Source organism: Acanthaster planci, linkage group LG15 (assembly GCF_054643075.1).
Source record: "Acanthaster planci isolate LZ-2023a linkage group LG15, COTS_SCS, whole genome shotgun sequence".
Classification (NCBI taxonomy): Eukaryota; Metazoa; Echinodermata; class Asteroidea; order Valvatida; family Acanthasteridae; genus Acanthaster; species Acanthaster planci.
The window spans coordinates 931,613-942,328 of NC_141791.1; the positions used below are offsets into that span (position 1 = coordinate 931,613).

The window sequence follows — 10,716 nt, forward strand, 5'->3', positions numbered from 1 at the left end:
ACGAATATAAAAAAAAGGCATCAAAGGTCGACGGCGGCGAAGAACCTGGAATTCGGAAAGAGATTCGTTCATTTTTCTGAATTTTTTCGTTGATAAATACCACCATGCCTCGCATTCAGATAAAAGGGGGTGTGTGGAGAAACACAGAGGTTGGTAAAACTCATTTTAAAATCGCAAGAGGTTTTAAATCGACAGAAGTTCTTTACCTTTGTAAAGTTTGTGTGTCAAAGTCTGTAGCAGGGAAGATAAGTTAATCAATGTTTGCAGATATCCGTGCATTTCCGACAGCGACGGTACACAGTCACACATAGGCTTATCTCATTTTCAAGCCAATTTTCAGAATAAGTTGGATGCAAATTTTAAAAACTGTTTTTCCATTCCTTTTCATACAGGATGAGATTCTGAAGGCAGCTGTGATGAAATATGGCAAAAACCAGTGGTCCCGAATTGCTTCACTTCTTCACAGGAAGTCTGCCAAACAGTGCAAAGCAAGATGGTAAATAAATACAAGAACCATTAGGCCTATATCCCAAAATTCCTTGTCAGTGAAGCAAATATTTAGTTTCTGTTAATCTTGAGTTGAACACTTAGATGGTCAGATGTGTTAATTTTGATTTGTTCCCAGGTTTGAATGGTTGGATCCAAGTATCAAGAAGACAGAATGGAGCCGTGAGGAAGATGAGAAATTGTTACATCTGGCCAAGCTGATGCCTACACAGTGGAGAACAATAGCACCTATTGTTGGACGGACAGCAGCCCAGTGTCTGGAGCGATATGAAATCCTCCTGTCAGTTAAACTTCAAGACAATCTGATATTAACAGCAACTATCAAGAGCCTGGTTTATTAGCCTACTGCCATAATTGGGATTATGCTACCCAACCACTGTTTATCTGCACTAACTTTGCATTCCCACAAATTTGTTACCAGGCTTGTGTTTTTATTCAGATCTAATCCAATCACTGAGTCTATTAGCCGTTACTTAAATGAGCAGTATAAACAAGTTTACATAATTACATCTTTCTTTTAGAGACCAAGCCCAGAAGAAGGAAATGGATGGAGATGATGTAAACGATCCACGGAAACTGAAGCCTGGAGAGATTGATCCTAATCCAGAGACCAAACCAGCGCGGCCGGACCCTATCGACATGGATGAAGATGGTTAGAGAAAGAAACAGCCCCTCAGAATGAGCTTTTAAACCAAGAGCTTATTACCCTGCTATGAGAACCCTAGTGCAGACTTACAATGCTGTAGAAGAAATGCCCTGTCTTAATCGCTTTGCATGTGCCAAGATGCACATGCTGGAGTCATTAGTGTTTAAGCAATGCACGTACGTGTAACCGGTTAACTCCCGCTTAAACTTAACGTAACCTCAAGGTGTTGAGAGTGGAATTGTTTATTTTGTTTACTAATTCTGGACATTTTTTGCAGAGCTTGAGATGTTGTCGGAGGCCCGTGCGCGTTTGGCCAACACCCAGGGTAAGAAGGCCAAACGCAAAGCCCGAGAGAAACAGCTGGAAGAAGCACGTCGCTTGGCTGCCCTACAGAAGAGACGAGAACTGCGGGCAGCCGGCATTGAGACGCGCAAGAAACGCAATAAGAAGCGTCGCATTGACTACAATGCCGACATCCCATTTGAGAAGAAGCCAGCTCCAGGATTCTACGACACCTCGGAGGAGAATGTGTCGGCGTTGGACCCTAACTTTAAGCGATTGAGACGCCAAGATATGGATGAAGCAAGAAGGGATGAGATAGAAGAGGTATATGAATGTGACTGACCTTGCTTTGGAATATACTCTATACTGGAAACACAGAAAAATACTTGAAAATACCTGAAACTACTGGAAAACAGCAGAAAACCACCCAAAAATACGAAAAACTACCAGAAGACATGGAAGAACTACCAAAAACTACTATAAAAAACACTGGAAAACACCAAAAAACCACTGTTAAAGACTTTGCTTTGTTGTCTAAGTCACAAGTTGTTAAAAATCCTTACTGAGCTTTAAACAAACATTATATTGCAGACTAGTATTCATTTTGCCAAAGGGGCTCATGTTTGTTGCTTGGGTTTTCTCTTTTTAGAAAGAACGCAGGAAGGACAAACAACGTCTGAAAAAGAAGAAAGAAAACGACCTGCCATTAGCCATCTCAGCCACAAATAAGTAAGAGTTTGTCTTCTACAAAAAAGGACATGTACTTCACACTGTTCTTATGGTTACAGCATTAAAAAAAAATGTCTCTTTTTGTTTTATAAACCTCATGTTAAAGAGAAACAAGAACTGATTTACTTTTCTTATGTGGAGTGGTCTTGTTTTCTTTGTCCTGATGTATTGGTTACTGCTATGGCTCTTTGTTTGGATCTGTTTCAGATTGGCAGAGCCCCAGAAGAAGCGAAGCAAACTTGTCTTACCATCGCCACAGATATCTGATGCAGAGCTTGAGGAGGTAGGATGGTCTAGGTGTCTAGGTGTTTGGGTTTTAGATTGGCCCGTTCCTGACATAATTTTGTGAGTGCTTTAATATCTTTACAATTTGAGAGCTCGTAAGAAAGTTATTCACCAGCTTGCTCGGTCCAGACATGACCTTAAACTTACTAAGATAGTCATTACTAATCCACCATGGCAAATACATAGATTTCCTGTGCACAAGCCATGCAAATTACCTCTCTCATGGCACTGAAGTCATGTAGTATTCATTGTTTTCCTAATTGGACAGGTTGTAAAGCTGGGGCAAGCTAGTGAGAGTGCCCGGCAGATTGCTGAAGAAGGAGGCATGGCTAATGGAGCATCTCAAGCCTTGCTGGCTGAATACAACGTCACCCCTGGACCAGGTAGCCTTCGCACACCAAGGACACCTGCACAGTTTGATACAGTACTTCAGGTAAGGTAGCTCACTCTCTCCTTGGACCAAATTCTTGGGGGTTAGCAAAAAATGTGCAACAAATATCTCTGCTAAGCAAAAATTTACCTAAGAATCACACACATGCAGGAAGATATTACATTGTGTTCTGACTTTTCCTTCTGTTGAAATTGTAGGCTTGGCTAGCTAAGTTGGGTTGGAGTACTGAAACTTTGTAAAAACCTGAATTTGGCAATAGTAGAGTCATGTTACAACTGGCTTATATTCCTGACCTTCACCTTACAGGAAGCCCAGAACATCCTAGCTTTGCAAAATGTAGACACACCCCTGAAGGGAGGCATGAACACGCCCATTGCCCAGTCAGACTTTGATAGCATCACACCACGCCGGGCAGTAGTGGCTACGCCCAATACTGCCTTCTCCACTCCTTTCAGAACCCCTGCCCATAGTGAGGGTAAGTTTTACTGTGATGGTGCCATTCTTCTGGAGCTAGGAAAAAAAAGAAATGTTTCACCTGAAGGCTGGGACTTAAATCCATGAGATAAGTGTGTAATTCATAACCAGTCAGCCAATGATCATATGTAAGGTTTATTCAGTCATTCCCTAAAGCTCCATAACATAGGCTGTGACCAAAATGTTATTTTAATTACATTTCCATTTTTTAAAAATACAACACTTACAGGTATGACACCCCGACATGGCATGACGCCACACTTGGGCCAGACCCCTGGACAGACCCCAGGACGCACCCCTGTAAGAGACAAACTCAATATTAATGCAGAGGAGGCTTATGGTGACATGGATGACATGATGATGGCCAAGCAGCACCAGGTGAGTCAGGAATCTAGACTCCATGTACCATATTCCTTTGATGAAAGAACTAATTGTCAAGTTCCTCACATTTGATGTTCAAAGCGATGGCTTGAGCACTGAAATTTGTCCATCAAAAAGTAGTTTCTAAAGTGTTTAACTTACTGACTCACAATAAACCGCTTGTGTCTACCAGAAACAGCTGAAGGGAGAGTTGAGGCGGGGCTTGGCTAGCCTCCCAGCTCCCAAGAACGACTTTGAGATTGTCATCCCAGAAGACTCGGAAGATCACAGGACAGAAGACAATGAAGCAGATGGCAACTTTGTAGAAGATGCTGCTGATGTGGAGTTGAAGCGAGCTGCTCGATTGGAAGAAGAAAGTAAGTCATCTGGAGATGTGGCAATGTAACTAGTCTAACAATGATAGTATGACCATAGCAGGATGTGAACCAGTCACCTCCAGACTGCTGGTGCGGTGCCCTACCCACCCATCCCATCCATTTCTGATATCAGTATAATTTGCGTAATTATTTTGCTCAGGGCGGCAGGCCCTGAGGCAGCGATCTCTCGTCATCCAGCGAGGTCTCCCTCGACCCTCTGACATCAACACCTCCATCTTGAGACCCAAGGACCTTGATGCACCCATGACTGAGATGCAGAAGGTGAGTAGTTCAAACTCAGTCACATATTAAGAGAATTCCTCGATTACAACAAGAGAAATTGTGTCTGATAGTAGTTGCACTTCTCTGATGGATTGGTAGGAGTATTCCACGGAGCTCCGTGGAATTTTTAGGTTGTAGGGGAACGTTTAGGAATAAAGACGCAATGTGTTCAATAATGCTAAGATTTGATGCAAAAAATGTGTCCGTCTCTCTCCTCCAGGCGGAAGAGTTGATCAAAGAAGAGATGATCACCATGCTGCACTATGACATGTTGAAGACACCTTCGCTTGATGCCATCGGCATCAGACGTGTGGAGAAGATCATAGCCAAGCCCAACCTAGCTTCTCACTCAACTTACTTGGATAAGATTCCGTATCAACAGGTGGATGAACAGGCCATGGCTGAGGTATGACTGATGCAAACCTTAGGATAATGCATCCATTGGGTTTCCTGTTTTACTTAATTCCTGTCTTGCTGTAAAGGCCTGAAGAAGTTAATTTGGTTTCAATTGCCAGACATTCTGATTCTCTTTCACACAGCAAGTTATCATATAGTGGTCACGACTGTTATGGGATACGAGATAGTTGGTTTACCCAGATGCAGATCCGAAACACCCCCCCCCCCGCTGCTTTAAAGTAAAAAATTTTAAATGGGGAAAACAATTTTTAAGTGCACCAGTCCCATTGTAACAATGTATGCCATGTAATGTTTCATCGTCGTTTCTGCATTAAAAAAATCTCCTGCCTGGCCTGACACCCCCCCCCCCGAAAAATTCCTGGATCTGCCCCTGTTACCACATCATTACCACACAAGCTGGGCCAAGCCAAATGATTTGTCTGTGGCTTGGAATTACTCGGGTTTATAGTTGGGCTGCGGCTACATCTCATACAGTTGTGTGGCATTTCAAGCCGTAGGTAAGTAATTCTGATGGTGGCCTTACTTGCACTAAGTGCCTTCCATTTTAGGGTCAGTGTGGGACAGAGCTGCAAATCATTTTGTTCCTACATATCTTCAGGCAGCAGGCTACCAATAATAAGAGGTGGTCCTATACTGTGGATTTTGTTTCCTTTTCCCACTGACCCTCAGGCCCACAAACTGTTGGAAAAGGAGATGGAGGTGGTCCATTCTGGAATGGGCCACGGAGATCTCTCCCTCGACGCTTACAGTCAGGTATGGGACGAGTGTCAGAGCCAGGTGCTGTACCTTCCTGCCCAGAACCGCTACACGCGTGCCAACCTGGCTAGTAAGAAGGACCGGATTGAATCGGCAGAGAAGAAACTTGAGGTAAGCTGGTACTAGACGTTGTGTGTTGGGTGTGTCTCAAAACTCAACCCATGTGAAATCTTCCACTGGGAATACTGCCTGTTCCAGTGAGGTATGAAGGATTTGCACGGCTGCCATCTTGCAGGCCAGTGCTTTTGTTCCACAGGATATACTCAAAGCAGGTTTCCCTCTGGAACAAAGGAACTGCCCTTCAAGATGGCTATGATGCAAAGCCTGTATTCCAACAGTACATGCTCAAATTGAAGCACGCCCAAGGTCATTCAGGAAAGGCAATACATACACATGAGGTCTGCTCTATCAGCGCTGCTACTCACCAACCCACATGAATGACTTTATTTCTATAAAATACGCATCAAGCTCACTGGGAACGCATGCTGTTAACTGTTAGTAGACATTGTCGCTTAGCCAAATTACGTGCTAAGCAGAAATCAGTAAGGAACCAGTTGAAAACAGTATACCTGCCATGTAGTTTTGGCTGGTAACCTGTTTCTGCTAGGCAAGTATTTTTGTGCTTAGGCCTTGTGTGAATCACTTGGCTGTGACTTAAAATTAAACACGGCTCTTTGAGAACATCTTGATAATAGTTCGCGGTACCCGCTGCTTCATTTGACTCGGACCGGCCAGCCGACCCCGGCAAGCTCGGTGGTCGAGTGGTTAAGACATCTGCACTAGTAAGCAGGAGGTCGTGGGTTCGAGTCCCACCCGAGTAAGCTTGTGAGGTTTTTTTCGCAAGCTCTCGGACAAGCACTGAGCATACAGTGCTTATAAATATACGTTGGGTAAGGGCAAACCCGTTATATATAATTAACATCTCCCCAACGCAAAAATACATCTTGATAACAGCTGTAGCAACTGTCTAAGACCTTTGCATAATTTCAAGCTGAAACTCTCTCTGCTTGGCAACACTGTGAAATTGGAACCCACCCAGAAACATCAGGTGCATGACAATTGTCAATGTGCTCTAAAGCCAAGAAGAAATTTACTAGGTCGTCTGAACTGTGACTTCAGAATTGTTCAAGAAGTCATTCCATGTTTTTGTTGTCTCACAGGCCTATCGCAACTTCATGACCAAGGAAGCCAAGAGGGCAGCCAAACTGGAAAAGAAACTGAAGATCCTGTGTGGAGGGTACCAATCACGGGCTTTGGGCTTGATCAAACAGCTGGGGGATATGTACGAACAGGTGGAACAGACTAGTATCGAGCTGGAGACATTCGAGGCACTCAAGAGGAACGAGGATGCTGCTATCCCCAAGAGACTAGAGGTAAGAGCTGAATGTAGCCTTGGGGACACACAAAGTGTAAGGTTGATTTCCATTTATATGACAGTTTACCATTAGGTCCAAACTTCCCCAGAAGAAAATCATCTGCATCTGTCACTTTGCTTCCATGAAATCATTGTTGATTCTTGATGTCTTTTGTCTTTCTGATCCTATTGTTTTCATCCCCCCCCCTTCAGTCACTGCGTGAAGACTTAAAGAGACAGACAGACAGGGAGAAAGAACTACAGAAACGTTTTGCCGATTTGACCTTTGAGAGAGATGTCGTCCTCAGTCAGAATCATTGAGACAGTCCCATTTGAAGTACAGCCCAACCTGTGTATACATGTACAGGCAGCGCATCTTTATTCAACCTGTTGTTCCCTCCACCGCCCCCAGGAAAATTGCCCTTTTGAATTCTCTCGGCTTCCTTTTCTAGAATAACTTCTTGAGGCCTCTCTTCACATGGAGGGAGTCCTCCTAGCTTGTATGATGTTGGTCCGCCCTTGACAAATCACTATGACTAGTAACAAGCGTTGACCATTTATCCTCGTATTTGTTTGAAAATGTTTAAAAACAGGAGCCAGTGGGTGCGTTCAGGTTTGCATCCAGGTTTCAAATGAAACAAGTGTGCAGTTGTATGATGCTTGTAAATTTATGAGGTCCTAATGATGCTAAACAGATGTGCACATGTATTACCAATGAAACTGCTGTGGTTGGGGGCATTTAATGAAATGAAAATTTTTAACTTTTTGGGGGGTATCTTTTTCCTTGTTACTGTTTTATTTCCTACTATTACATTTTTACAGGGAAAAAACACGACTCGTCCAGTCATTCTGTAGATATATTTGACAGTCACGGCATATGCAAACATTGTGTAGAAACCAACACCATGAATTCTAGTTGCCCTTTGAATTGCTTCAGTATGGACATTTTATGTTTTAAAAGATGGATGTATTCCAACCCGTGGACTTGTGACAGGCAGGATATTTTATCCTTAACCCTAACCCTCCTCAATCCTTCACCTGTTGGAGGACTGAGGAGTGTTAGGGTTAAGGAAAAAAAATGAGAAAAATCTCCCCAATACATGTATTATTATTAAAATAGTGCAGGACAGAATGGTAGAAATGAAGGATATAATAAGATTAGAAAAAAATCTAAAATCCTTTTAAAATAGGAACTTTATCATGCCTGATGTAACAACATGCAAAAGCACCCTTGTATATATACACATCTCACAATAAATGTCCCACAAGAATAACCCCAAGGAGTCAAAACAAACTGCAGTGTGTCAGTGTACAAATTGTTTTAAGAAGAAAAAGTTCTTGATGTTACCTTTAAATATTAAAGAGACCGTAGACTGTAAATACCACATGGAGAATATCTGAAGAGACAAAATGTGACATGGCAATGCAATAGATGGCATCTATGTCTAAGCCATATTGGCATATTGACACGTCAGAAATAGAATCAAGGTCGGTACAGTTTCCTTGCCGGAGTCAAAGCAGCATTTCTGCCAATTATACAACTCCATAACATTGGCCACTGGTCACTACTATAGGTCCGTCGGTCTGATTCGTCAACTACACGGCTGTCCCTCTCTCCAGGTTCTGCTTGATCTCCGTGGTGTACTTCCCGTAGAACCTCTCGGCCTTCTTGTTGAATCGCATGTTGCGTTCATTGATGTAGTCAATATCATCTTCCTCGTTGAATGCCCGTCTCCGGCTGTACTTGGAGCGCTTATCAATCCTGAAACACAATGGAAGAAATGCAAGGTTTTTAGAAGGTTCCGAGCAAAAATGAGTGGGAAATTGAATCGATTTAAGCAAATCAAATCTAATAGAAACTCCACTCCTCAAAGACATTGATATACATGTACTTACTGTTTTTCCAGATCTTTCACCATGCGATCAACACCTTCTTCCGAGTCTTTGTAGTTGCCTTGCATGATTGTATCCCTACCTGGATACATGTCGTCTCCCCTGAAGACAAGTCCATATCAAGATCCAAATAAGATCACTCAAAGATCAATGCGATACAAATTTCCAGAAACTTGTCCAATCAACTGCAAGATCAACCTAGTGTTCTGTTGTTATATTCTCTGACCGATAATTGGAGAGTTGACAGGTGTCTACCCAATTATGATTAGATAAAGACTCACATTTTTTCTTTCTGCCTCTGATACTCCTCCATATTCACTTTCATCTGTTTGGTGTTTCGTTGGTACTGACGGAAACTGGCTTGCTCGTAGTCTGAGGAGAAACAAATGCATGTAATAACTTTCATATTTGAACAGTACATGCTGTGTACTGAATTTCAACTAAAACGGCTGTAAACATCCTCTTCCATCGAACAAATTAGCTTCATAAATAAAACTAACAAAATTTGTACAATGTTGGAATTGAAAAATTATGGTAACTGAATGTTTAAATTGTGATGTCTGTAGGCTGAAGTTTGTTGAAGTCTATCAAAAGCATGATAGCACTGGCCTTTAGAAGAGCTACTCTGAGCTGTCTAGACCATCTCAAGTCTTCTGTTGTCCAAACCATGAGTTCTGTTAACGTTCTGTCCCACATACCTGCAAATCCTTGGTCAGGGTTCTTCTTCTTCCTCTTTTTCTCGAGTATGTCCGCTTCTTCTGCTGATACGTCCAGGAGTTTTAGTCTGTCATAATCCTGACCCTGAGCCTCAGCTTCCTGGAAAAAAATTAAACATAAATTCCCATTGGTGGATACTGCTGGTGGAAATTTTCCACGAGAACAAAGATGGATTAAGTTTGGCTACAGCAAAACAGATGAATTTTACACTGGCTTCCGACCTTCCTTTTTTCATCATCTTGCAGTATCCATTCGGCTCGTTTTCTCTTTGCCTCGTGATTTGCGGGCAACTTGAGTCGACGGTCTTCCTCTACAACTTCAGCATGGTTCAGCTTTCTAGCCTCATTCTGTGGCAAAATAACCAGAGTCCATAACTTCAACCATCACACACAAGAAATTTCTTCCCTTGTCCAATGTATAAGTAACTTCTCAGTCTTCTGGCATCCTTCAAGCTGCTGTCATATGAACAGATGAATGATTATTAGATGTCCCTTTCAACTTCAAACTCTGGTCTTACCCTTCGTAGATGAAGCTCCTTCAACCTCTTCATCCGCTCTTCCTTCTTTTTAGCTGGTGTTGGATTATCATCACCTTTACTGCTACTACTTGCACTTGACGACGGCAAAGATGAGGAATCTGCATTCTGTGGACAGATCAGTTAAATATTTTAGGCCTAGGGCCTACTGCTGCCATTGCTTGCTGGGATGATCATGATGGTTATCATTTAAACAAACACGATAAAGGGAATTGTACCACAATGCTGGCATGAATTTTTAGTGGAAAAAAGACTTTTCAATAACTAAGATAGCTAAAACAAACCAATGTTATTAACTGAAATTTTTCACGAAATTGATAAAGTTGACGATCATGCCGATAGCACGAACGTCAAACGTTTCAAATTGGCATGCTGACACTCAAATCCAAACGAATTTAGACATCTCAAAACATACAGCAGCATCGAAAAAAAGTTGCTACATCAGTAGTAAAGTTTTAACCATATCCCATTCATTCAAACGTAAGTTATTAAACAAATAGACACAAACGAAATTTTCTGTTCTTACGGAAGTCGCCATTTTATTACATACTAAAGCAATTTCGTTTGTTTGTTCGTTCGTTTGATTGTTTGTGTGTTTTTAGTTGTTTTCATTATTCAGAACATCACAGCAATCATATTATAAAAATGCTTTATTTAAGTTTTGAATAACATGTTGTTCTGTGATTCTTTTTTTTCTTTGGTTTTTAATGG

The 10,716-nt window shown here is 42.0% G+C and overlaps 2 protein-coding genes across 3 annotated transcripts; one reads left to right on the top strand and one right to left on the bottom strand.

Annotated features, from left to right (window-relative positions):
* Positions 1–13: 13 nt before the first annotated feature.
* Positions 14–8,154, top strand: cdc5l (cell division cycle 5 like). Its single transcript, XM_022226069.2, has 16 exons — positions 14–149; positions 393–496; positions 626–787; positions 1,029–1,159; positions 1,431–1,759; positions 2,085–2,164; positions 2,372–2,447; positions 2,718–2,882; positions 3,147–3,315; positions 3,544–3,692; positions 3,868–4,051; positions 4,212–4,333; positions 4,554–4,739; positions 5,420–5,617; positions 6,667–6,879; positions 7,074–8,154. Exons 1-16 carry the CDS (start codon positions 105–107, stop codon positions 7,179–7,181), a joined length of 2,421 nt encoding a protein of 806 aa, XP_022081761.2. The 5' UTR covers positions 14–104; the 3' UTR covers positions 7,182–8,154.
* Positions 7,634–10,618, bottom strand: LOC147796553 (pre-mRNA-splicing factor SYF2-like). Of its 2 annotated transcripts, none has more exons than XM_087146623.1 (7): positions 10,532–10,618; positions 9,988–10,113; positions 9,692–9,817; positions 9,452–9,569; positions 9,035–9,125; positions 8,757–8,855; positions 7,634–8,622 (listed from the first exon to the last, which is right to left on the bottom strand). In XM_087146623.1, exons 1-7 carry the CDS (start codon positions 10,541–10,543, stop codon positions 8,457–8,459), a joined length of 738 nt encoding a protein of 245 aa, XP_087002749.1. In that variant the 5' UTR covers positions 10,544–10,618; the 3' UTR covers positions 7,634–8,456. The 2 variants fall into 2 exon arrangements, with proteins under 2 accessions (XP_087002749.1, XP_087002748.1); XM_087146622.1 differs by having other exon boundaries at positions 10,514–10,550.
* Positions 10,619–10,716: the final 98 nt, after the last annotated feature.